Source organism: Apus apus, chromosome Z (assembly GCF_020740795.1).
Source record: "Apus apus isolate bApuApu2 chromosome Z, bApuApu2.pri.cur, whole genome shotgun sequence".
Taxonomy (NCBI): Eukaryota; Metazoa; Chordata; class Aves; order Apodiformes; family Apodidae; genus Apus; species Apus apus.
In genome coordinates, this window is record NC_067312.1 from 11,557,713 (window position 1) to 11,584,082 (window position 26,370).

The 26,370-nt window shown below is 42.5% G+C and overlaps 1 protein-coding gene across 2 annotated transcripts in view; it reads right to left on the reverse strand.

The window, feature by feature from the left end:
• The window catches only part of PDZD2 (PDZ domain containing 2), a 140,624-nt gene that overhangs the window by 19,382 nt on the left and 94,872 nt on the right, over nucleotides 1–26,370 (reverse strand). For both annotated transcript variants that reach the window (XM_051643161.1, XM_051643160.1), the window contains 13 exons: nucleotides 19,643–19,754; nucleotides 17,503–17,651; nucleotides 16,806–16,925; nucleotides 14,480–14,594; nucleotides 12,714–12,787; nucleotides 12,328–12,547; nucleotides 11,175–11,292; nucleotides 8,878–9,010; nucleotides 5,535–5,616; nucleotides 4,479–4,582; nucleotides 3,576–3,741; nucleotides 1,704–2,494; nucleotides 364–508 (listed from right to left, as the gene is read on the reverse strand). In XM_051643161.1, the coding sequence (XP_051499121.1) occupies nucleotides 364–508; nucleotides 1,704–2,494; nucleotides 3,576–3,741; nucleotides 4,479–4,582; nucleotides 5,535–5,616; nucleotides 8,878–9,010; nucleotides 11,175–11,292; nucleotides 12,328–12,547; nucleotides 12,714–12,787; nucleotides 14,480–14,594; nucleotides 16,806–16,925; nucleotides 17,503–17,651; nucleotides 19,643–19,754 (2,329 nt within the window). The remainder of the gene's footprint in view (nucleotides 1–363; nucleotides 509–1,703; nucleotides 2,495–3,575; nucleotides 3,742–4,478; nucleotides 4,583–5,534; nucleotides 5,617–8,877; nucleotides 9,011–11,174; nucleotides 11,293–12,327; nucleotides 12,548–12,713; nucleotides 12,788–14,479; nucleotides 14,595–16,805; nucleotides 16,926–17,502; nucleotides 17,652–19,642; nucleotides 19,755–26,370) is intronic.

Here is a 26,370-nt window from a genome sequence, read left to right on the forward strand (position 1 = left end):
AGGCACAGCAGTAAAATGGGTTGTCAGGACAGGACTGCTGCTGCATTAGCTCCAGGTCTGCATGAAGTGACTCAGACCTCTGCAAATACTGGCAGGAGGAATACACTGTATGTGGGAGCTTTGAACATTGCACAAAGGAGCACATTAGCTCCCTTCACCATGCTGCTAGGGAGGAAGGACCCTGAAGCCTGGTTTGGTGATGAAGTGCTTTGCCTGGCCCACCACTGCAGACTCAATGTACCCCGTTTTAACTCCAAATTTATGTGGGAAGCTGGGACAGCAGATCAGACCCAGCTCATCTAAGGGAATTTTATTCACTGGTACTCAAAAAAAAATGGTACAAAAGCAAAACTACTCTCTCACCTGATGCTGCCTTCTGGATCTCCAGGGTTACAGATGTGGGAAGACATTGCATAAGCAAGCAGATTTCCTCATACGTCATCTTACTGACTGGGATACTGTTGATGGTGGTAATCTCATCTCCTACAGCCATCTTGCCCATTGATCCCTGATGCAATGAGAGATTCAAGGAAATTACAAACGTACACCAGAAGCTCTGCCACAGAGGCAAAGATTGCAGGGAAGCAATTAATAGCTTATAAGCAACATTCCCTCCTTCACATCCCTGCAGAGCACAGATACCACTGCTGTCAGTTTGCCAACACGTAAATAAAGGGCAGACTGCTTTAGCCACGAGAGAAATTAATCATCGATCTCAAACAGGAAGGTCAAAAGACCTACTGGTTTCTCTGAGTGATTGCTATCAGGATGGAAGACATAGCCCTCCTCATTTAAATTAATTGGGATGAAGCAGTTCTACCTTCTTCAGGAGTGGAACACTGTTTATCATTTTTGCATTTTATATACGAATTATGTTGCTGGTCACAGCCTCCCACTGGACCAGTAGGACTCTCCTGAATAAATAATTTAGACAGGAACTGAGCTTTTGAGGTAAAAGCCCAAGTATGTTTCTAAACACTGCACAGTAAGTCAGAGAAAAAGGCAGGAACAGAACCCAAAACCCCTGCTTTCACAACCGAGTTCAGACTACAACAACAAATCCCCTCTTATCCTAGAGGCCACTAACTAGATTAAAAATGCTGGACATCAGAGTAGCCTCCTTTCTCTTTCTGCACTTCTGCATCTAGGAAGTGGAATTGTTATTCCACTTCCAGCATGAAGGACCCACACTAGTAGCTGCATGTATGAAATGCAGAAGCACAATGTGTTACTGGTAATACCATGGTGCTTGGCAAACCAGGCCAGCACCTAAGGCCTCCTGGTACCAGATCTGTATAACACAGGAACATGTGCTTATAAAACAATAGAGCATAATAAATATTTTTACCACCAAGATTTACTGCTTTGCCTTTGCCCCTGGTAAAAAGAAAGGAAACAGAAGAATAGTGTTCCCTCAAAACTGTGAGTGTGAGTGGGGATGAGTCCATCTTAGTAGATCTGCTTCTTGACTTCCTTAGTTTTGAATCATCCGGGGTGCACTTCTCAATCAGAAACATGCAACAGCAGCTTCAGAACAGTATGGGATGAGATGTTTTGCCCAGCAGAGACAAACATCTCCCTTGCACTTATTCTCCAAGGATCACTTGTATAAGACTAATAAGACTAAGATCAGTAATACTAATAATAATAATCCCTGCAGAGTGAAAGCAAATCACAACAAGGCAACCTAAATAAAAAATTACCATTTCTGCTGCTCCACCTGGCCGCAGCCCTGTGACAACAACCTTTAAGGGCATGGCCTGGATCTCCAAATCCAGGCCAAATGACTCGTGCTCATTGCGAACCAGAGTGACTATTTCACCCTGGCCCAGCCCAGCCCCATTGGGCACTTCACACTTCTTGCTGTGAGGGAGTGTCCTCGCAACAGGCTTGTTGTAAGAGCCATGTTCCTCTGTCCTGTGTCTCTGAAGGCTTCGGCACTCAGTGCTCATCATGCTTTTCACTCTTGTGACTGCTCTGTGCTCAAGTTTTGGTGATCTCTTAGATTCCAGTTGTGCTTCTCGGAGCTCCTTCAAACTCAGGCTGCCAAGACGAACTTCAGGCATACTTGAGTAATCAAACGCTATGATGGGGAAGAAAGGAGACTCAGCTTGCTCCAGCGTGCTGTCTGCAGACTCCATGGAGCTGCTGAAGACAGGGGAAGACGTGTCCGTGCCACTGTATCTAGGTGACTCGCTGCCCTGGCTCTCATCATCAATTTCTATGGATGAGGTTGTAATGACAATGCTAGCATTCTCCTGGCTCTTTGCTCTCTGGCTTCTTTGCAAGTGGGAACTTTCATCATCGTCACTAACGTCACCATCATAGAAAACAACCCTTCTCTGACGATGAAAGGGGCTGCGGGCAGATTTGGGGCTCTCACTGAGGATGCCAGGTCGGACAGACTCCACGTGCTTGTTGTGAAGGCTGGATGATCTCCCACTAGTTGGAGAAGCCAGACCATTTGCTTTTGCCACTCCTGCTTCTCTATCTGCTAGGAAAAAAGAAAAGAAAAAGTTATACTTTTATTGCAGTTAGATACGATCTTTAAAACCTCAACTGCAGCAGAATAAATGTTGTTCTGTTTGCTTGGAAAGCCTAACACCTTCTCACAAAGCAAAAAGCAGTTTGTTCATGTTCTCCCTCTATCTACAGAAAACAGCACAGGGACAGATAGCTCCACAGCTTATGGGTAATTTCTGAAATCAGCTCATGGCACATCTGTTTCTATTTTTAGTTTATTTCTAAATTATGACCATGACCCAAAGAAGAACTTCACATGTCTTACACTTTAAACACAGAATGTCTTTCACCTTTTGCTCAAATCTATGCTCACAACCGCATGCATCAACTTTCAGTTTCAGATTAAAGATTAATAAACCTGAGAACCTTTCCCTTACCCTTCTTAAAAAAGAACCTTGTTTTGTCGAAACTTCTTTTGCTTTGCTTTCTGGGGTTTTTAAAATACAAAAATTCTTTTAAGCAGTAAATAATGGATTTTCAGAGGAATACAAGCTGTAGACAAAGACATTACTTGAGAAGCAGAGGAAAGAGAGAACAAACATAACATCCTTTTGATTTTGAAATCAGGTATATGTCAGTAAGGAAATGCAAAATTCTTTCAGTCAATTGCTATGGGGAGAAACACATATACAAAATATATGATGTAAGATTGAATATTTTATTGTTTTTACACTGCTATATGTGACATTTTGAAATTGTGTACTTGACATAGCTATGAATACTTTCATTTAAATGTAATCAATCACATGATTATCAGTCCTTTGAAAAGAAACCCTGCAGTGCTGTCAATCTAGTTTCAGCCAAACCAATCAAATAAAGTCATTTTCACATAATCAGACCAGCAATTTGGAGAAAACAGCACAGAAACAGGCCTTTATGTGCACTGTTGTAAATCCCTTCCATTTTACAGTATTTCATATGATCACAATTGGTTTGCACTACACTGCCATGCATTTCTTACCAGCACAAGAATCATTGTAGCCCCACAAAAACCAGTAACCAGTGACTCTCCCCCCATTAGCCACATGACCAAACAGATTTCTGTTGCTTACTCAGGTTGCCAGGAAGAAGAGAGCCATCATCCAACAAACTGTTTCTGTTCTTCTGAAGGAGCTGCTCTTCATTGCAGGAGCTGGTCACAGCATTAGAAAATGGGAGCTGGCTTGTGCTGTCATGCGAGAAATACTGGGAAAGCTCTGCCTCTGAGCTGACAGATCCCTGCTGAAAAGAAGTGAGCCTGGTGACCAGCTGTTACCAATGTTTAAAGTCACCTGTCCCCATCCAAGCATCACAAACTCCACTCACATGTACATGTCAATAGAAGAAGTTCAAAGCCAATTTTGAAAACAGAGGACTTGTCAGTATAGAGAGCCAAGCTGCCTAATTTGGGATGGCTGAAATTACGCACTGCAATACATTTTTAGGATGTACAATAAATAAAAAAGGATTCCAAATCCCACTGCTTTGGAGACATGATTCAATGCAGAAATAAGGGAGGAAACCACTCACTTTGGAATTCCCTCTACACGTCTTCTGCACTGAGGGAAGTGATTGTACCTCTGGACACAGTTTGTACAGTTTCTTTGGCTTTTCCAGAAAAAACAGAGACTTACAGTGTAGTGGCTAGACAGAACAACCAAGCACACAGCCCTCCACCCATGGGACCTCCTAACTTTGTCCCTGTCCCACAGAGCAGGGAAGCCCTCGAAGTGGCAGGAGGTGGGAGCCCACAGCTTTCTCTGCCATGCTCTGCCCAAAGGCTACAGCTACACAGACAAACAGGAGTTTGCTGCTCTCGCAATTTAAATGTGACGTGACGAAAAGACGTTTTTACGGAGCCCCTGTGGTAGGGAAGAAGCAAGAAGGTTTGGCTTTGAGCTCCTTGATCAAGTAAAAGCTTCAGTAAATACTGAATTTGAAGCAGACACTGTATTTATTGCATCTAATTCTTTTACCCGGCTTGCTGGTTCCAGAAAGCGTTTCATAGTCCAGCTGAGGGCAGATGAGCTCTCTCCTTGTTTGGCCTTCACATTAGGAGATGGGCTTTTTTGTACAGCTCCTGTTAGATGTCAAAATTAGAGTTGTAGTCCACGTACTGAAACAAGCTCCTCATTAACCTTCTAAGCTGGAGGCTGCCTTTAAGCCCACTTATTATCTGAATTGCTTTCCTAAAATGAGATTTATTTAACATTGCACAAGCTCTCCCTCTGATCAGATGAAACATTACCACAGAAACATGTTATGCCAGCCAGGCCCAGGACACAGCTTTGAACAACAGATGAGCAGGAGGAAGTCTCTCTCACTCACTGGAGCAGGCTCCTGACTAGGTGCAACTTTAAATGATAGATCAGCAGCCACTGGCAAGGTCTACTTCCAAAAAAGGTCTTAGCTGACTCAAAGAGGGCAGGTACAGCTCTAACTTTGGTCTGAAAATCAACTTTCTAGTCACTCTGCTGTTGCTAAGATGTCATTCTGTCTGTAAGATTTGAGGAAGTGCTAAGTCTGGAGTAAAAAAACATCAGACAAATGCCAGAGCAGACATTTTGACATGACCCTGAAGATTAAAATGCAGTAAAAACGTATCATCCAGAATGCAATATCTGGACATTTTCAAATTGATACAACAGTTCTTTATCTGGGGTTGTTTGGTTTATTTGTGCCACCTACAAGGATAAATGTACACAGCTGGAATTGATTCCTTCTGTCCTTTCCCTACCAGGGCATGGTCCTTCCCATTCATCCTGAAGAGAGGATAGAGCAACCATCTCTTGTCAACCCTGCTTTTATGGCAGCCTAGCAAAACAAAGCAAGTGGCATGAGCTATAGAGTTGATCCACACGAACAACATGTTTTTGCTAAACTTTCTGCAGTGGACAGAGTGATTACACCCCCTAAACTGTTCTGCTGTTTTGATGGCCCCCAAAATACTGATGCTGGAGAACCCAAGAGCATGTCCCTAAACCTTCCTGCATCTGGAACAGGACACATATTAGCAGAGAACACACTGCTACCTGTGACATGAGAGGAGCTGGTGTCCTTGCTCTCCCGGTGGGTCGTACGTGCGATTGCTTCATCCATCTCCTGCTCAGAAACCTGAAGTCAAGTGGAAGATAGAGATCAAAGCAGGGAGATGAAATGAAGATCAAAGTGTAACCATTTATCACTACAAATACATGACTCATTTCAGATATGGTACTGTTTTTAAAGATGCAGTAAAGAAGACCTAGTTGTCCTGGTGCGCTGCTACAGACTCCCTCCATGATGCTCTCCTGCAGAAACCAGCAGGCAGAGCAAATGCCACATTATGCAAACAAATAAAAGAGCACCAGACTGAAATCATATTAGGCCATTACAGCACAATTTTAACTCAATTAAGTGCTGTACTTTGATTTATTGAGAAAATATTAGTTTAAAATAGACAAAGACTGCTTTGTACAAGCATACATCAGCAACAGAAGCTATTCTGCACGCAACCCACCGGAAGAATAGCAGACTTCCTGAGATACTAGCTGTCTTTTTAATTTTTGTTTCTCCTTGCTTTGAAAAGAAAACCCAAATTAGTTAATTTTAATGAACATTTCTCTTGTTTAAGAATAAATACTGTTTTACCATATTTACTAATTTTGTCCTGAATTAGTGCCATGCACTTAATTCTTATTAATGGAAAATTCTGTATGATTTTACAACAGAAACAACTATTCTGCAGGAATATCTACTTGAAAACAGAAAGCAAGGTAATTCTGTGGAATATAATTTCTACACACATTGCTTTACATGAATTAAAATTCAGCATAAATAAAGACTAGAAACTTGAATCTTTCTGAACATTAAAGATCCAAAAGATTCCTAAGCAAACTCAGCAGTTTAAAAATAGTTTAAATGCCACATTCACTCAGAATAACAAGAAGAAAGAATATTTTGTGGTATTTCTCTTGGAAGTACATGAGAACACCGAACTGAACATATTCAGCAACAAAATGTACTGTGGACCTTTTGTGTCATAAAATGAGACATTAAGTATAAAAATGTCTAAAACAACACAAGCCTTTGTAGAAACACATCTCTGTTTTCAGCCCTTAGCATGACCTTACAGCAAACCAAAAGCCTCCAGGCTCCTGGGGCACAGGGAGTTCCTACAGGACATGGACCAAGCCCTGGCAGTGTGCTCCAGGACCTTTACACAAACCTTTGAGTACAAGACGTCCTAAGAGTAAAACTAGGTGCTGGTCAGACAGCTGTATTTCTTTAAAGCTAACTAGAAGTCCACACTTTTGCAAGCTCTGCCTATTTTGATTTTTAGCATCCTGTACACCTCAAACAGATGAAACTGGAGAGCGACAAGCTAATTCATAGCTACCATCTGCAGGCTGGGGCATTACTGAGAGTTAATAAAATAAAATATAAAATAAAAAAATTACACACACTTCTGTAGATCCCCCAGTGCATTATTGAGAGCTAATAAAATAAAACATAAAATAAAAACCCACACATACTTCTGTAAATCCCCTAGTGCTGTCAGAAAAAGGGAGACAGAGACATAATTATAAAGATGGATCCTTATACGGACACTCTTTCAAAGATCCTGCAATGTGGCATTGTGGGTGCTTTAAGGTCTCTTCAGCTTTCTTTTCTTTCTTTCTTTCTTTCTTTCTTTCTTTCTTTCTTTCTTTCTTTCTTTCTTTCTTTCTTTCTTTCTTTCTTTCTTTCTTTTTCTTTCTTTCTTTCTTTCTTTCTTTCTTTCTTTCTTTCTTTCTTTCTTTCTTTCTTTCTTTCTTTCTTTCTTTCTTTCTTTCTTTCTTTCTTTCTTTCTTTCTTTCTTTCTTTCTTTCTTTCTTTCTTTCTCTTTCCTTTCCCTTTCCTTTCCTTTCCTTTCCTTTCCTTTCCTTTCCTTTCCTTTCCTTTCCTTTCCTTTCCTTTCCTTTCCTTTCCTTTCCTTTCCTTTCCTTTCCTTTCCTTTCCTTTCCTTTCCTTTCCTTTCCTTTCCTTTCCTTTCTTTCTCATTCATTTTTTTTTTGCATTTCTTGGCAAAGGTTTTGCTGTCATTTTAAATATCGCTTATGGAAAACTGTAATAATGAGCCACTTAATAGTTTGCCTCATTTCCTGAGTAATAGCAAGCAATTAGCTTAACTCAGTTCATCTTCTCAGCAGATACCTGGTTAGGTCACTCATCAACTTTCAAGCCACCACCACAGCAAGATGAAGGACAGAGGAAAAGAGGGCAGGCTCCACTCTACTCCATGGAGTTTTTATTTCATGCTACTTACAGACTCTCCAAAAAGTCTACATGCTTTAATAATGCAATCAAATTGAACCATTGTGCTGTTCAGTACCGGATACAGCCTCTCTAGAAATACTGTTATCTTAGGCTATAAGCCCAATTCTTATCCCTTCCATGCTTACCTTCAGCTAACAGAGCCTCAGCTTTTTTCTTTTTAGCAGCACAAGGCCTCACAGCAATGATGATAAACTCTGGGCAGCAGACCCTTATTTGTCTATTGTTTGTGTATTTGATTTACTAGCATATATGCAATTAATTATAAAATAAGAAACCCGAGTTATTTGAGATACGGATTTATTAAGGTCTCTATTTGTAGTTATGAGTTCAAAAGTCAGAGCTCTCTAGACCCACTAATGCAAATATTTTTACAGCTTCATTCTTGTTTAAACAGGAAGGTTTTGTACACTCATAAAATTCTTTGAAATATTGAAATAAAAGAAGTTGTTATTCCCTATAGCTTGGTGAGAAGGCTTTTATCTTCTATCACCAATTTTTTAAAAATTGCTTGAAAATACTCACTTTGTAAACATAGCCTGATTTCCAAATTTCCCCTGCACAGATTTTACAGTAGCAATACATTCCAGATTCTCATGTTTTAATTCCTGAAGGAAAACTTTGATCTTTGGACATACTTTACTTTTCTAAAAACAGTATTCCTGCTACTTTATTATAGGTGATCAGTTCAATCTGTTAATGTTTATATTCCTGGCCCAAAATTATACTGTGCTCAAAGACAAACTCATTGCAAAATAACTTTCAGAAGGAAGAGGACTTGTGCCATATTTGTGTTGCCACTTGGTCCAAGTACTGAGAAGGATGGGAACACTTCAGTCAAGTAGTTCCAGGAAAACTGCATTTGATCAGTGGGTGACTAACTGAAAAGCAGCAGGGACAGTCCAGCCTTGCTACAAATTAAAAAACTGGAAGGCATCATTACAATCCTGACTTCTTGCACAACACATGCCGTAGAGAGAAAAATCCAGTGTTCTCCATTTGCTGCATTCCTGACAGCAAGAATCAAATCACAGTGCCAGACAGAAACAATGCAGATCCTCTAACATGTTTCCTCCTCACCTTTGGGTTTGGATGCCGACTAATGATGAGGCTGACGGGACCTGGACCACATTCGCTCAGGATGGCGTAGGCTTCACTCAACGCCGCGTGGCGCAGACTCACCGAGTCTGCCTCCAGGATCTGGTCACCCCGACTGAAAAGAGACACAGGGCCAGTTCATCCCAACTGCCTTTTACAAGAACATTTGTGCTTTAAACTGATGGGCCAAACTTTTTCAAAGATACAACTGTCTGGAAAAGATCTGACTTGCAAGAAGCCAGGCTTTCTCTTGGTTCCAGTGACGTGAATGCTTTTAAGTCCTGCTGACTTCACAAGGGAGGTCCAGAGATTCCTTCTGCACTTACCATCAGTGCTACAAGCCCTACTAAATCAACAAAGAAAAGTGCCTGCATTTGGACCGAGCTGAAAGCAAATTTCAGCTCCAGTTCTGTACTCTGATACTTGTTGCATACAGAAGAGGAAAAATTGGATTCAGATGGGCTGCTCCCTTCCATCCTATTGAGTTACTTAACACAAACACTGATAAGAAATTCATTATTTAGATAGGAGTTTATGAAATGACTCCAGGAAAAAACTGAGCATGATAAGCCTGTATTTGCTTCAAATTAACATAGAGAAACCATTAAAAAAAACCCAACAAAACAAAATTTTTTTAAAAAAACCTTCTTCTGAAAGGAAAGCACAGACAGCACAGAATGTTTAGTTTTGTTTTCACAATTTCTTAACTCCCGCTCATGGTGCTCAGACATCTGGAACTATTCAAAAGAAAAGATCATCAACTAGGGATATCATTAAAGCATTCTCCGTAATTAGTAAAGCATTTGCTTTAAATACACACTCTCAAACAATCCACTACTGCTGATTTATATTGGGCTACTTGTGACAATGGAAATGAGATTGCGCTGTGAGTCCATATGCCAAAGGCAAAATGACAGTTGCACACAGCAGCTTTCAGTAACCTGTACTTCTGGTATATCCTTTATGTTGACACAGCTCTTATAAACTACACAAATCAAGTAACTTAGACAGGCACATGATTAGGAAAGGGACCTCAGAAACAGACTGAATCAATCCAGAGATGGATTCAAACATCTCCTGGTATTACAAAGCCAGTATTTGATTAACGAAGTTTTCAAAAAATTAAAACCATCCTGTTAAGTTTTGGCTTGTTGAGCCATAAACCACTGATGGGACAACAGAAGCAATGTCTCTAAGAAGCAAGCAAAAATCTGGGAAACATGCCTGGATGTAGTCAATCACTTAAAGCTAATAAATGATTCAGCTGTTACATACAGACGTAACCAGCACTGCAATCTTTTCCAAAGAGGCTTAGAAGAAAGCAAGTTAGCATTAACTGCTGTCTCCTATATACATGTCTATATGTTAAGAACTTCCAGTGGTTTTGGCAGGGATGCCACCACAAAATCTTTTTCCCTTACCTCAAAACAATCAAATTGCTCTATCACCATTTTCCTGGTGAGCAAGGAAACAGAAAGGCACTGTCTACCCACATGAAAGCTCAGTCTCCCAGCATCAGTGCTCAGGCCACATGTTCAGTAGGATCATGCAGTCCCAGTGGGTCCTCAGCACAGCCTCCCCTACCAAGCCCTGCTCTCAGTGCCCACAAGCATTTATGCAGAAATGCAGAAAGGTGGAAGACAGTTTTTAAAAGTGAAGCCTCCAAGAATGGAAGAGCAAATAACTTCCTGTCATTTGATCCAATGCAAAGCACAAGGGAGCCCCAGGAATGACTGCTTCTCTCTCTTATGGTTCTTTAAAGACATGTAGACTCCAAGGCAAGGGTAAAGGAGATGGGCAGGTCAGCCTGCAGCAATCCTGCCAGACAGACAGTAAGGGTAGAAAAAGCACTGCTGCAGCCATGGGCACAGTCAGTTGCAAAAATATCTTCCCCATTTAAGAGGCTTTCAGGTGACTGAACTTGAAGCAGAGCTCTGCAAATCTCCTTCCAATATGGGGTCTCTGGCTGCAGCTCTCATAAAAAGACGTGAGACTGCACTTCTTGCTGCTCCCCTTTCTCAAAGGCTGCTATTAGGCTCAGTTTTCTGCATAGAGAATTAAAAAAATCCACAAACTTTAATGATTGTACTGCTTCCAACACAGAGAATAATGCTTCCCGGGTATTTAATACCACTTTGGAATGTCTTTATTTAAATGTTTTCTTTCTGGTGAACTCTTAAGTATAAATCTCCTCCCTGCTACATCAACCAATTGGTGAGAACAAAGCCTCAACCGATTTTATTGTAAAACCACTCCAGCATGTTTTTGCTTTAACTAACCTTAATCTGCCATCCATTTTAGCCACGGATCCCGGGGCCAGGCTGTGAATATATATCCCTGGAGAACTGTTTTCCAGAGTGAGACAACAGGCACCAATGCCGAGCCCAACCCCTGGCTCTGTGAAAAACAAAAAGTACAAAGAGAAGTAGCAGATTATAATCACACAGGACACACAAGTGTTTTGTGTTCCCACATCCCATCCAAGACCGCAAGTCATGTATTGTTTCAGGGCTGGCCTTAGGTGCAGTCAGTCAGGAAGCCAAGACCAATAGTGGAAATCAGCACTGAAAATATCTGATCCTGTTTTCAGAGATCCATCACTCCCAGTAAATTTTCTGTGTGCCGTGGGAACGACCTGGAAATGTTGCACAAGGTCTGATCCGGTCCACGGCACAAAGGAAGGGGGGCAGCATTCCAATAAAGATGTCACTTAAAATTACTGCAGAAGACTTGATCACAGAAGATGCTGCCAATTTTACTGCTCTCTTTTGTTAAGTAACTGCATGAGGCATGAAGAAAGGGGAGGCATTATCTCTGGTTCAGTGATTACCTCTGTCCGCTTCCACCTTTGCTTTCCTTCAGGTAACAGCATTCCAAAAGGAGGAACTGCTGGACATTTTACCTTCTCTCTCCAAATTTTTATTCCAACCTCTAAAATGAGCATATTTTAAGCCTTTAAAGTAGGCACATTTGTCCCACGACATATAGCACATGGTCTAAGTTTATCTTGTGCATTTACTGATAGTAGGACCAACCATCAGGCAGAAGCTCAAACAGCTCACCTGGGCAACTCTGAGCACTCTGTGTGGCTTTGCCTTCCCCAGAGCTGCCCTTCACGAGGAGGGCATGGCCATCTGGGCTGCTGAGAAACTGATTCACATTTTGCCCAGGTATCCCACAGCTTCCTCCTTTCAGCAGCATGGACACTGAGTGCTGTGCGTCAGAATCTGCTGACTCCGGAGCAGCAAAATGTAGAAGGGGAAACTTTGCAGAAGTTTTTGTATTAAGGGCACGTTCTTCTCCCCCATCCTGTGGTTCAATATTAGGATACAGGTAGGTGCCCTAGATGTTGGGAGTCCCCAGCCTATTCTCAAAAAAACTCCCCTCAGAAGCAGGGATTCGTTCTCCAAGCCCGTTTCAATGGACCCTCACCTTTATTGAGCGTGACGTCCATGACAATCCTGTCCTTCGGGCCGGGTCCTTTGCGGCTGGAGGAGGAACCCTCAGGCTCCTCAGGGCCGGGGCCCGGCATTCCAGCGCTGGAGCTGGGGGAGCTGGAGCGGCTCAGCAAGGTGGGAGTCGCGCAGGGCGTCAGGCTGGGGCTGCGCAGCCGCGTGCGCACGGTCAGGGTCACCACACCTTTCTTGAGTTGCTGGGAAGACACCAGAGAATCCCAGTAAGGTGAGAGGATACACCCAACATTTGCCAGTCAACCTGCACACAGTGACCTGTGGCAGCAAAAGAATATAAAGCCCGAGGTACGAACTGGCACCGAACAAGGAGAAGCGTGGATCTCCCCCATACTACTTCCATGTTACCTTAAACCTCTGAATGGCCTCCTGATGGGTCAGTCCTTGTAGAGACTCTCCATTAACTTCTAGGATTTCATCCCCTGGTAATTGGATACAAAAAACTGAAGTCAGGAACATACAGACCATAGAGATGTAAAAAAACCCTTTGTGTACAAAAGACGGCCTACTACTATGAGTATTCCAGTTAACTGCTCAGTAAAAAGCCTTTTACTGTTCTCAGCTTATTTTCACTTGACCTAATGCCTTTGTGAGTTAATAGAGATGAATTAGCAGAGTAAAGACTGTTCTTTAGCAGAGACTGTTAACCTGGCATTCTCATACAAACAAACAAGCTGAAAACACTATGGATTTTAACTGAAGTCTGGAAATAAATGCTTATAACATGAAGTCCAAAGTGACCATAAAATTCCTTCTTTTGTGAGCATCAACAGGAGTAATGACAATCTAAGTGAAACATTGCAGTACATCACTCCAAAGCTGGTTCAGACAAAACTAACCTTACATCCAGAAGCAGAAAGCAAACATGTTATCTTAATAAATACCCATGGACAGAGAAGTGTGTAGCCCACACACTGCAATAGCAAATGCCCTTCTCACCCCAACGAACACGTCCAATCACATTTCTACCTACTTCCAGGAGCTGGGTCGTACTAGCTATACCCAGCAGTGTTTATCTGCCTTCATTTTATCAAAAGGAGAGTCAGCATGATCCAGATCCACTTTCTGCAGTTTTACTTGTATCTGTGCAAAATCAGATATGGTGATGTCCTCAGCCAAGTCTACCCCTCCTCTCCTTGCCTAGCCTCATTGAGAAAAAAGATTATGTGAGCCCTGAATAGCCTGCAAAGACTTGCTGGGTTTATGGGACAGCTGCTCCTTATTGGCTTCCCATGGCAAGTGCACACAACCTATGCTGCAGGGACATGAGCTTCCCTCTGGCAACAAGTGTGAGAACTGGCACCAAAAGCAGCCTCAAACACAACAACTGTGATGAGATGCAAAGAGGAGAATGACGATATGAGAAGTAAGACAGGAGCAGCTTGAGAGAAGTGACACTGGAGCAGCTTTCTGTGAAAGAGAAGTAACGCAGCCCCTGCAGAAGAGTTGCAAACTACTGCTCTAAACTCATTGTCACTTAGTATTTTCCACAGTGTGTAACTGTCTGGCACAGCACTCAGACCAGGGTGGAAATACACACAGAAGAGCTCAATGTCCAGCTCAAAGATCAAGACTGGAAAAGCAGTAATAAAATCAGGATATATTTGCTTCTCTAACCAGCTGGGTGATCCTACTGTCAATCCCATCCTTCCTTTTCTTTTTCTGGTTATGACTCTTACTTGTTGATTCATATGAAAATCATAACAAGAGGCTCAAGGTCCCAAAAACAGCTTCTCCCAAGCACGTTCCTCTGCATAACCCCTTCTTGGATCAGCACCTTTCAGACAGATGCTGGCTGGATAGATACGTTTCACTGCTATCAGTGATCCCCTTCAAGAAAAGAACTGCAGCTTATGGCTTAGGCATATAAAGTTCACTGAAAATGACAGGAAAAAAACCCCAATCATGCTGTATTCTCCCCATTTCAATATGCAGTGTAATCAAGTTAATTGCTATGAATGATCTTCCCCGGGACAAACAGGTTGTTTTACATCCTCCTCTGCCTCTTACTGATGGCAAGGTGCCTAAATAAAGCTGTACTTGAATTTTTCTGGTGGATTGAAATAAAACCCACTGTGGTCCTTTACATACAGTTGGATTCTCTTCTGCCATACCTTCTTTAAGCCTTCCATCAGCAGCTGCTGCTCCATTTGGGAATATAGTCTTCACAAAAATCCCCATGCGTCCACGAGCAGAATCCTGACCTCCTACTATGCTGAATCCAAGACCCTACAGAAAAGGGTGGGGAAGACACATAGCTGGCACCTTATTCTACTAACACCTGTGTGAGAAAGCGTGCCCATAACATACAAGACAAAGGAAAGATGAAAACCTAAATGCTCCTGATGAATTGCACTGTCATCTTACTCTATGCTTGCATTTCCTCATTTACTTTCACTCTAACATCAACACACTTATCAGCCCAAAAAGTAGCAGCAGGACCCTTAAGCTGAAAGAGCAAAAATGCTATTACTTTTTCTTTTTTTTTTAAAAAAAAAACCACTGTGTCCATGGCTTTATGTTGCCCTATTCCCATTTCAAAAACTGTAACATACTGCTTTTAAATTGACAGACAGTAGATTCCCACTGCTGAGATCAATATCCAGGATTAACTGTAGTTTTCTCTGCTGTCACAGATCCTGTATTTCCTCAGGAAAATGAAAAGCTTAAGCACATGACATTAGGTCAGTACTGTAATGTCAGGAATGCAGCTGGGAGGGGGCTGGTGTGGGGGGGCTGCCATGCACACGAACATTTTTAATTATTCTGGAGACATGCACCATGTTGTATTTAAATAAATCTATATCAATCAATTCCCCTGGGCTCCATCTAGTAGCTCTTGCCCCTGCGCTGCCCCAGCTGGCTGTGGGACTGCCTTGTGAAACTGATCAGTGAATGGATGAGCACAGCAGAATGAACCTCTACCCCCTTCTGCTGAGTTATTTCCCAGCCTAATCACTTCCTTAATCCATTTCCCCCCCTCCCCCTCCATATTTCTCCTCTTTTCACTGCTGCACATGTATTTGACAGAATAAAGAGGAAAGTCACTGACCAGGTGGACAAGGGAAGTGGAAAACTGTTGTGCTTCAGTGATCTGAAGCCAAGGTTATTATTAGTGCTCTCTAGCTGAGTGATGCTGCCAGGGCAACGACTTACACTGTGTTTACAGCCCAATACAACAACCAGCTCTTTTGCTTTACTCTGTGAATATAAAGTAGACTACCATAGTTGAGTTTCTACTCATTTGGTAAGACATTACTGATTTCTAGAAAGGAAGCATCCTAGCTCCCCCATGCAACACAAAATAACTGTTCACTGTGCAATCATCAACTGCAACCTACAGAAAGGAGGCTGACACAGCAACTCTGTGGAAATACTTTTCAAGTCCCAGGCCCACACAGAGATAATAAAGCAAATGTTACTGCACAAATTATACACAGTGCAACCTCTAACAGAGGTGACCGCTCAAAAGGTGGGTGGGAAGACACAAAACAGCAGCTGTCTGTGGTGGTTCATGATCACTAGAGTCTGCATGCTCCCAGCTGCTTCCTAATACCTTGGAGCTAACATCAGAAAGGCAGGAGAAGATGGCTTAAACAAAGTAAAAAAAAAACCAAAACAAAAAAAAACATCAAAAACTAATAAATATTTCCTTGGAAATGTCATGAAAGACCTGAAGTTCTGAAAACAAGAAGTTATAGCAATGGTGAGTCAATCTACCTAGAGAAGACACTTTTCAACTCATTGCTAAACTTAAAGCACAACAAGGATTTTGTTTTGTATTTGCACTTGAAAGTCAAAACAAGTCTTTTTAGTCCAAAACATATCCATCTGATGAATTTAAAGAGTATTTCAGAAAAAGACATGCATATATTTAGCATATTTAAATGACAGCTCCAATACCAGTGTGGACTGGATTCAGGAAAACAATATACACCTACTTAATTCTTGTCTATTTTTCCTTAGAATTTAGCCAGCTGGTATCTCACAAATGCACAAACAAGTTATTGAGGGAAGAAAAGAGAACTCTTTGACCCAAAGAATTCAGTGCTCTCAGATAAGCAATCAACCAGGAACCTGCCTTTGGGTTTAATGCTTAATTTGCAGTGCTTTTTTTTTTATGTATCCAGATTCCACAGAGATAAAATATGCTTGTCCATAAATAAGCATGCAAACAGGTACTCTTCTGTAGCTGTGCCGACTTTGCATAAACATACATATTTATAGATCCATTATTAATATTTGATACCTCAGTAACGACCAGATGCACCAAATCAGAACAAAAGCCACCCTGCGTCAAATGTGTGACATTTCTTCCATGTTTTGCAGGTGGAACACTGGAATTCATGTTTGAAAATGGGATTTGTTTATCACTATTGTTATTACTTTTACTGGCTACCTTGCTACATGTCAGAAACCACCCACATGCAGAATCCTCACCTTGCCCTGCCCTTTCATCAGGACGATGTTGGAAATGATGGACGGCTGGGTCAGTCTCCATGGAGATTCCACTTGGGCAGCACTGAAGGAACGTGTAGATTTCTTCACAATGTGGTAGTCCTAACAAATATTAGCAAACAAAGGAAGGCACTCTGATTGCTTGGCACAGGCACTGGGAGATCAAGCCAGGAAAATTGCATGTGTCGGGGAAGAGGAATGGGAGAACCTTACAGATATATTCAGAAAAATGTTCAAGGGATGAAATCCTAGCTCATTACAGTCAAAGTGAATCTTGCCACAGTAATTTTCCTGCATTTCGCACAGTAGGATAATTTTGTAATGTACCAGCCACATTTTAAATTAAAAAGATTAAGGGTAGCCTCATGATAATCATCAAATGATTAAAATGTAGAGAAGTAGGATTTTTTAAGTCCTCAGATCTCTAGAACTGCAACTCATAAAATCAGCCTTAGGACTCTCTGGCCACAGCACAAAGTACTCCCCTTCACCCTCCTCAGACCAAAGAAGGTCTCCATAGATGACTAGCACATCCCATTCCACTATCCAGGCCAAGCTGCAGTCCCTGTGATGTACCTACACGGCCTTGCTTCACCAACCTCACTTCTGTGACCTCCAGACAGAACTCAAAGAACTGGGTACAGGGAAGTGCTCAGAGCCAGTCCTGCCTTCCACCCACCTGCCTGGCTCCTGCTGACTCCAGCTGCTGGGGCAGAGAGTGCTTTCTTCCACCCCGGGAATATTTCACAGCTATTTCATAATTCGATTCACCATTTTCCACGGTCAGCTCGTCGTCTTCTCCCACGGACTCCAAACGGGATCCAGCACCTAGGGAAACCACAGAAACACATCTCACAAACATCTCAGAGCTGCTTTACCCTCTTGCCAGCACACAATAATTGCCTCCTGTAAATACCAACCTAAGCAATGCTTTAAAACAACACTATGCAGTTTCCAATCAGGCAGTTAGAAGCTAATTTTGATCATCATCACCTAAAGACTTTTCCTGTTGTCACAGGTTTTCCACCACCTTTCAGTGATGCTGAACTCCTTAGTGCTGTCACTCATGGCAGTAAGGAAAAGCAGAAGATAATTGAGCCAGTAGCTCAGGGACAGAAAATAAATTCAGCTGTTCTCACCCAATGGCACTTGCCAGTGCACTAAGCTCTCAAGCTTCATTTATTTAAAATTAAAAGACCTGACACTGTAACAGTATTCATTTCTGGAGGTGTCATATCACTTTGAGGGAAATTTTTCTGGAATGGAAAAAGGAAAAATGTGCCAAATAAACGTTATTTTCTTTCCTTCTGGCAATGATCCTAGTTGTCTTAAGGAGCAGAAGAATGCAGAGCTCACATTAGAAACAGAATTATTTGTCTTGAAGGACATCCTGTAATTAGCTGCAGTGTGCCCTGCTCCTCACACTAGGGCTCCTCCAATTCTCATTTTCTCCAGGGTCCCCACAGGACCCACAGTCACAGCAGTTCCTGAACATTTATCCTTGCCATTTCCCCCACCATGCAGGGAAGGGACGTTAACCCCTCTTTTACAGATGAAAACACAAGACACAGGCAGGCCAAATTCACACAAGCTGGATTTCATGACGTGTTTAAGGTTACTTTAAACAAAGATTAAGCTGGAGCTGCCACAGAAAGGAGCAACTCTGCTTTCCTGTCATCCTCACTGCCCTGTCCTTATCCTGGTGATGGGGCTTACAAGCCATGGGCTGAGGTACACCTGCTGCAAATTTGGCCAGGAGAGCCCCCAAACCCACTTTATGTCACTTCCTCCTCACCTGAAGGCTGTGCAAGCATCACTGCCAGTACCAGGGAAGGATGGAGCAAAGAGCTGGGGCAGCTGTTTGTTTCCACTCACCATTAAAGCTATTCTGCCACCACATCCACAGACAGCATTTCTACACACTGCCCAGGGAGTAATTTAAACTGACTCATTGCTTTGGGGTGTGGAATTACCTCTAGCTTTAAAGTTCCCCTTCCCTGGGCACCTCTGCTGCACAAAACCAGGACAGCTGCCTTGACAGGACCCAGCACCTTGCCACTTCTGCACCTACAAGCAACCCATTCCCATCACCTCTCCCTCTCTTCTTCTAAGAGAACAGTTATATTTCTGTTTTCTGCCTGTCTCTGAAGGCAGCCTCTCCCTTGCCATGCTGCAGCCCAGGCTTGGGACCAGGCTGGAGGATGTTCCAGACTCAGTCACAGCCCAGGGGCATCAGTGCTCACAGGAAGAGGGGCTGGATCCCCACTGAGCCACCAACACACAGCTGCAGGGGACACAGGCAGAGGAGCTCCACGGAGCATGCTAAAAATATCTGACTAAATGGAAATTAAGGTGAACGTAGAAGGGAGGGAGACTTGGAGAGTATTAGGGATGAAAATATGATTGAGCTCTGCACACAGGTTACTGTTAAAACCTGGGGACAAAGCAACAGAACATTTCAGGAGTATTCTCCATAATAGGTGTTTTGGTAATGGCATGTTCAATTATGTCCCCCACCTCAGTATTAGAACACACGGAAGCACACAGGGTGTAAATGTTTAACAAAGAGAAACAGAAGAGAAATGCGGGGAAGAGGTGGCACAGGAGGAAAAGCTTCCAAAATTTTGCTTCATCTTTCTGTCCCTACAATAGTTCAACTCAGGAGGCTGAATGCAAATATCTTACAGCTGGGATTCTCCTTCCAAATTAAACGAATATGATCCCCAAATGAAAGAAAACTTAACTCACTTTCAGAGAATTAAAATAAATACACAACACAAAAATTCTATTATTGCTATCTTCTATCAACACGGCTTCACCTTGGGATCGACTTCTGTATTTCAGTATGCCACTTCCTAGGGTGGGACTCTGGTTGTTTCCTTTGGACACTTCTGCACAAACTGGATCTTGAGACTTCTCGGTTTCCATCATCTGAAAAGAAATAATAAAAAAACCCCCACTGATTTACTTGTAAACCAGACAAGTGGATGGAATACCTCTCATATTTATTGAGGGACAGAAAGTTCACATCACCTTTTTTTTCCAAAACCTGTCATTGTATTAAGCCAGCACATGCTTATGTAAGTAATTTTTACCAAAGCCTCTGGAGACTATTGCAAGTCTTACCAATGAGTACACCTACAGCTCAGCCTGGTCAGGAATTCTTTGCAGAGAACCACACTGATATCCACAGAGTGCCTCCAGCATCCACTGCTCTTCATTCAGGTGCTTCCACATGCATTTTAACAAAATTTTTAAGTAGCTTTTGTTGTAGTTTGTTCAGCTCAACATACTTCAGAGACTTCACATCTTTATATAGAAAACCGCTTTAAAGAAGTGTTATTTTTTACTGTTAAGTGTCCAGAGTTGAATGCTGATGCATAATGGATGAAAAAGCTAATTTAACAGAAAGTTATGAAGATTACAGAGCTAAGCAATTAAAAGCTTGGAAAAGTACAACACAGATTTACACGTGGACTTGTAACCCCACCAACCTGAGTAAATGCACCAAGTCAGAAGGAGTCTGTTTACTCACCGTATTTAGCTAGATGCACATGACAATACAAGGGGACAATATACAGGGCTGCCACCTTCAGCAGCATGGCCACACGCATCCATGTGGTCAGGGATGAACAGAGCTGCCTCTGTGCAAAGCCTGCGAAGACCCTCCCCAACCCATGCATTGTGGAAGATCTCAGTGACTTCCTTATCCACTCACTGGTACCTTTCTTGAGCCTACACCAGTCAGGTTTTCCTAGACATGCAGCTACACAGCAATCCTCAACACACTCCCCCCGCACGCGCTAATTCTTCTACATTTTCACCCCATCACCCATAGGATCACAGAATCATTAAGGTTATAAAAGACCTTTAAGATCATCAAGTTTAACCATCAACCCAACATCACCATGCCTACTAAACCATGATCTAAAGTGCCACATCTACACGTTTTATGAACACCCCCAGGGATGTTGGCTCCACTATTTCCTCTCCTATTACTTGTTACTGGGGAGAAGAGACCAACATCCACCTCACTGCAACCTCCTTTCAGGTAGCTGTAGAAAGCAATAAGGTCTCCCCTCAGTCTCTTCTCTCATACATCCTCTGACAGCTCATGGAAAGGTTGACAGAATTTCACATATAACCACTGACTGATTAATAGGACTCATCCAAAGAAGAAAATAACCAAACTAGTCTGAGAAAACCAGGGCTTACAATTTGGCCATCCCAATGAAGGACTTACCACAGAAAACATGTAAGATGCCAGATCAAAAAACCCACCCAAGCGACTCAAACCACCAGAGATCAGGCCATAGCTTAAGTACCACAAACTCTACTTAGGAGAGACAGAGATTCCTAGAAGACAACCGAAGTCTTCAGAACTGAGCTGGGACTTCATGGGTCGCACAAGGTCACACAGGAATTTACAATGTAAGCAAAAATAGATACAAGGAAGAATGCCTTCCTTGTAGAAACATAGAAATTACTTGTAAAAACACACAGAAATAATGTAGCTGGTGGTATTAAACATGTCCAAAACAGCCATTACTCAGAAGCAGTCTTAGCTCTCTGGTGGAGAAATATTTTAAATCTAGGGATGGAGAAAAACATGGGGGGACGCAAAACCAAAGCAGCCAGCTTTGTCAACATGCTGTTTATCCTAGCAGACAGGGATGGGTTCAATCTCACTTTTCTGGAGCTGTGCACAACCCAGCTCGAGTCCAGAGCTGTAGAGCTGCTCCATTTCTTCAGCATGCATGCACACGGGCAGTCACACCTGGTGAGACCACACAACTCCCAGCTGGACCACCTCATCCACCTCAGCACATAGGAGAAAAACATGGGTTAGTCTGCAGCAGCGTACAAAGGATGTTGAAATCACCACTGCTGTGGCCAATTTCCACCCAAGCCTGGGCTCAAGGGCGAACTATTCCGTACATCATCTGTCTCTACTTACATGGGGTTTGGATCTGGTTTGGAGCTTTTTTGCTTTTATTTATTTTGAATGTGCAGCAGAAGCAAGTACATAAGCATTCTGCAATTAGATACATTTGTATCTAGTGAAGTGAGAGGAAGAACATGAGGCAATTGCCACTTGCCTTAAAACAGTGCACCTCTTGCCTTCACCTCATCACTGCTCAGCCTACAGACAGCAAACCCCCAAGCCCCAGGTGCGATCTGCAGAGGGCCATGTATGGGCAAACAATCCAGGGAAAGCCTTGAGGCATTCTCAGTGCCTTCCTGAAATTACATTTTATGCAACTTAGATTTAGACTGCAATAAGAAGTAAAAATATCTAAATTACCTCTATCTATGTTTATTTCTTATTTTAGCAAAAATACCTGTTTGTCACTATTCCTAAACACGTAGGGAAAGACACTCTAGCATTTGCAATTAAGTAGATATTCTTTAAGTTATTGAGCTTGTCTAATAAAACACCAAGAGTTTTATCCTAGTCAGAAAACCTTTAGAAATCTAATCCACAAAACTCCACAAAGTCATGTGTCTGTAATCTTTGGCTCTCTTGAAACCTAGACAAGAAGAAAAAAACCCAGCTCCACCTTATCCCTCTGGCCACACATGAAAGTATTGCTTTACTGACTTGAGGTGGCTGCCTGAATTTAATCGTGCCATTTTAATTTTCCTCACTTTCAAGGAAATGGAGCTTATTATTTCAGTTCTGTACACCTCTTATTAAACTAAACCAATAAATCCTGCCCCATGCCATTCCAGCATTAAGGACAAGGGGAGCTTTAATAGGCACAGTAGTTTGAAGGGAGATCTAAAAATAGAACCCATTTTGCCAGTTCATTAAGCAGCTCCAGGATCAAGCGACGGTGACATCTCAATTGACTTAAAAGGAAAACGGTGCTATCGCGGACATGCGGTCCTGGCATCACACCAGAACGAACAACTGCCCCCAGAGTCCTTGCTCGGGCAAAGCTCCAGCATGACCAGCCCCTAATTAGGCGAGATGAGGAGCAGGACTATGAGAGTCTGCATTGTTTAACCACAACAGCTTGGCAATCATCGCCGATCTACATAAACAAGGCGGCACATGGGATGACACAATTTAATAAGCAAACTGCTTCACTGCTGCCGCTGTGGACCTCCTAAGCTGCTGGCTGTACCATCATCAAGCCCATCCGACTCCCCGCAGCACAGCCTGATGGCTTTCTCTGCTGAGACCAGCACACAGACAAGTTTAACCTGACGGGGAGCAAAAGAGCAAGAGTTAGATCAAGCCATCTGTGGGATGCCAAATTCAGCCCCATCTGCATTGTCAGAAAAATGCAACCAGCCAGCCCACTGCCCTCCTTCAACACAGCGATAAGAAAGAGGAACCACCACGCTCCTACACATGGCAACCCTGCACAAGCTCCACAGGTTAAGTCCTCATCTTCTTCGGTCAGCTTATTCTTGATCAGCACTGTCCCAGATGTATTTAACCATGAGACACCGCAATGCCACTGTCTGGGGGCAGCCTGCAGGATGAGCCCAACGCACCTCCATGAGCACTAGATCCTTCAGAGAATGGTCCAAAATGCCCAATAAAACCTGGGTTCACCTCATCCCTGCACTGTCATTCTTCCTAGTACCTTGATGCCTTGAAGGCTTTAACCTTTTCAAAAGTTTCATAGATTTTCTTAGAAGATCTATTATCATTCTAGTTTTTGTAGTTATTTGTGCAATTATTTATTGCTTTCTAGGGCACAGCATGCTTTAAGCCTTAAATGTATCTAAGAGGCAGGGAGCTCCTTTTACCTCGCACATAAAGTAAAATACCTTCACTTTCAAATTAGCTCTTTTTCAATTTCATTGAATCCAATTCCCAGATAAATTACAAACTACAGCACTATAATCTACCAGAATTAACACTGCAAACGATGCAGAGGACATGGATTTTCTAATCTTGGCCAGCACTGAGTTTTACATGGCTAACTGCTCTCTTTTAGGTCATTCAGGGCTTCATGTTGGTGGAGAAACTGAGTGTCCTGATTTGAAGCTGTCAGGACAGACAGCAGCTCTGCACATTGGCCAGGACAGGGACCACCAGCATTGCTCCAGAAGGACTCAGGTTTGGACTATATTTAGCAGTGCTGGTGAAACAAAGCACTGTCTGCCTTCTCCAGCAGCTCGTCTGGGAATTACCCATGCCAATACCACCAGGTCCAGTCTGGGCTTCCTCTTGCCTAGAGAAAGGGGATGGGAACCTGAGGCCTCCATTACCTCATTATAAAGAAAGTGTTGGAAAACTCCCACTTCATGCAGCAGGGGAGACCAGGAAGTCTGATAAAGACTCAAGAACTGGAGCAGCCCTATTTTCTCAATAGGTGGAAATGCCAAATAAACAAAACAAAAGCCTTTAAAGTGGTCTCTAAAAATGCTTGGTCTATCACTCTACCAAAAGTCGGCACTCAAAAGCCACCACTGTAATACAGCACTTGCTAGAAAAGGCACTACTGTCAGCTCCAGGAGGTACAGCCACCTGCAGTGGTTATTTTTATGACTCTTTACCAACTCTACAGACTACTCACACACAAACTTGCACGTGAAACATAAACTGGCACTCCCCAACACAGAACCAGCACCAATTCCTGCCCACAAACCCTCAGCAAACAGACTGGAAACACACTGTGGTAGACCCAAGTTGCTCTCATCTTCTAGAACTCTCTATATTGTACAAGACACCCCCAGAAACTTCTTCAATATGTTTGATACCAGGAGCCTCAATGTGCTGACCGTGGCTCAGAAGACACTGCCAGGTTGTTGACGTAGCAGGATCCCCCCTGCACTGGGCCCACAGACTCACTGGTGCAATGTTATATTTATGGCCAGGGCTGCAGTTAAGTAAAGCAGGTTTCATTATCAGGTTTCCCAGCAGTCACTAACATTATTGTTTATGTTTTGAAGAGGCAAAACTTCAAAAACACCCTTTTAAATAGGAAGCAATGCAGGAAATGGCTAATGCAGCTAAGTTCTGTAAGAAAGAGATATCACAGAAAACACATGCCTTGGAAATAGTAAGATGCTCCCAGCTAAACAGTTTCCAGTCCTTTTTGGACCAGATTACTCTTCTTCTGCAAAAAAAAAATAAGACTTTCACTAGAAACAGCTTCTAAGCTGGAGGAAATCAAATGCATACATTTCTGAAATGGTGAACAAACAGATTACTGCTGCTTTCTTTTTTATGCTTCATCCTTTTTTCCCCCCAAACATCAAAAAGCATGACACGTTTGCATGCAGTTTAGTCAATGCCCACGAGATGTCTCCATGTGCTGCAGACGGGTCCCAGAAGAGCGGTGCTGGGAAAGAGGAGACAAAGATGGAACTCAAGTTGTGTGAAAGCCGGTTCTAGTCCTCCGTTATTTTCTTTAATAAATGCTCAGCTCGTGGCTTAGCGCAAATCCGGAGCTATGCACAGTGACAAACAGTAAGTTGCTTCTGATTTATTTTAATTTTTTTTTAAACAACAACCTTTTTACTCACAATGACGGACAAATCAAGCAATAAACAATCCCCAAAATAAACCACTCTCCTGAGAATGAAACAGAACCTTCCTAATACCCAAATCAACTCACAGCTGCAAAGAGCGTTCTCGTGACACAGCTGGTGGAGAGCTTTGGATTTCAGCTCCAAAACCATGTTTTATCTCATCCTAAGTACATGAGAAGATATGGAATACATAAGCATTAAGTGTCTTTCATACCTGAATCAAGAATCTGAGGCTTCATGCATTATATAGGCAGCATTTATTCAAGCTCAGCACATCTCAAATGAGTCTTAACCAAGCCCCACCAAGACTGGTCTGTGTAGATATTCAGAAATTTGCAGATAACCAAACTGCAGATGTGATTATATGATATCCACACTAACTCTCAAATCCTACAGCTTTTATCATCCTTCTGTTAATATATATGAACCGCATGGTTGTGACAGCATCTCTCTTGTTCCACTGCCACGAGGGGGTTATTTTTAGCTCGTTAAAGGCAGTTCATCTCCTTCAAAACCAGGCAATTATCCAAACAGCCAAAGGAGAGACAGGATTTACTGTATCTGTTGCTTTATGGGAAAAACCCTCATTCACAAAAACAAAGACCATGCAGAACCTGTACTGTAGATAAACTTTTGTTTCTATTACTCTGCTGACTTGGCTTTGAAACTTATCACACAGAAGAGCAAAAAAACTGTAACTGCACATTGTCTACACTGATATTTATAGTCAAGTAAAAAAGGTTATCTTCCACTGGCCCAAGCATGAGGAGATATTTCACAGTTTGTAGCCTGCATCACATCTACAGGGAACCCTTCCGAGCACTGGCCTCTGGGTGTAATAGTTTTGTCTGGGCTTTCTTTTAACATAGAGGCCACAAAAAGTGGCGTTGGGAGCCAGGCAAAGGGAAGGATGCAACCGCTGCTGAGGCACTCCCTCCTAACCTTAAGAACAGATTCATGTTAATGTTTCCCTGAAAGGTGAATTTCAGAATGTGTGAAAAACACTACGACACTGCCCCGCTGAGGGCTTTTCACCACTCTTCATCCTCCC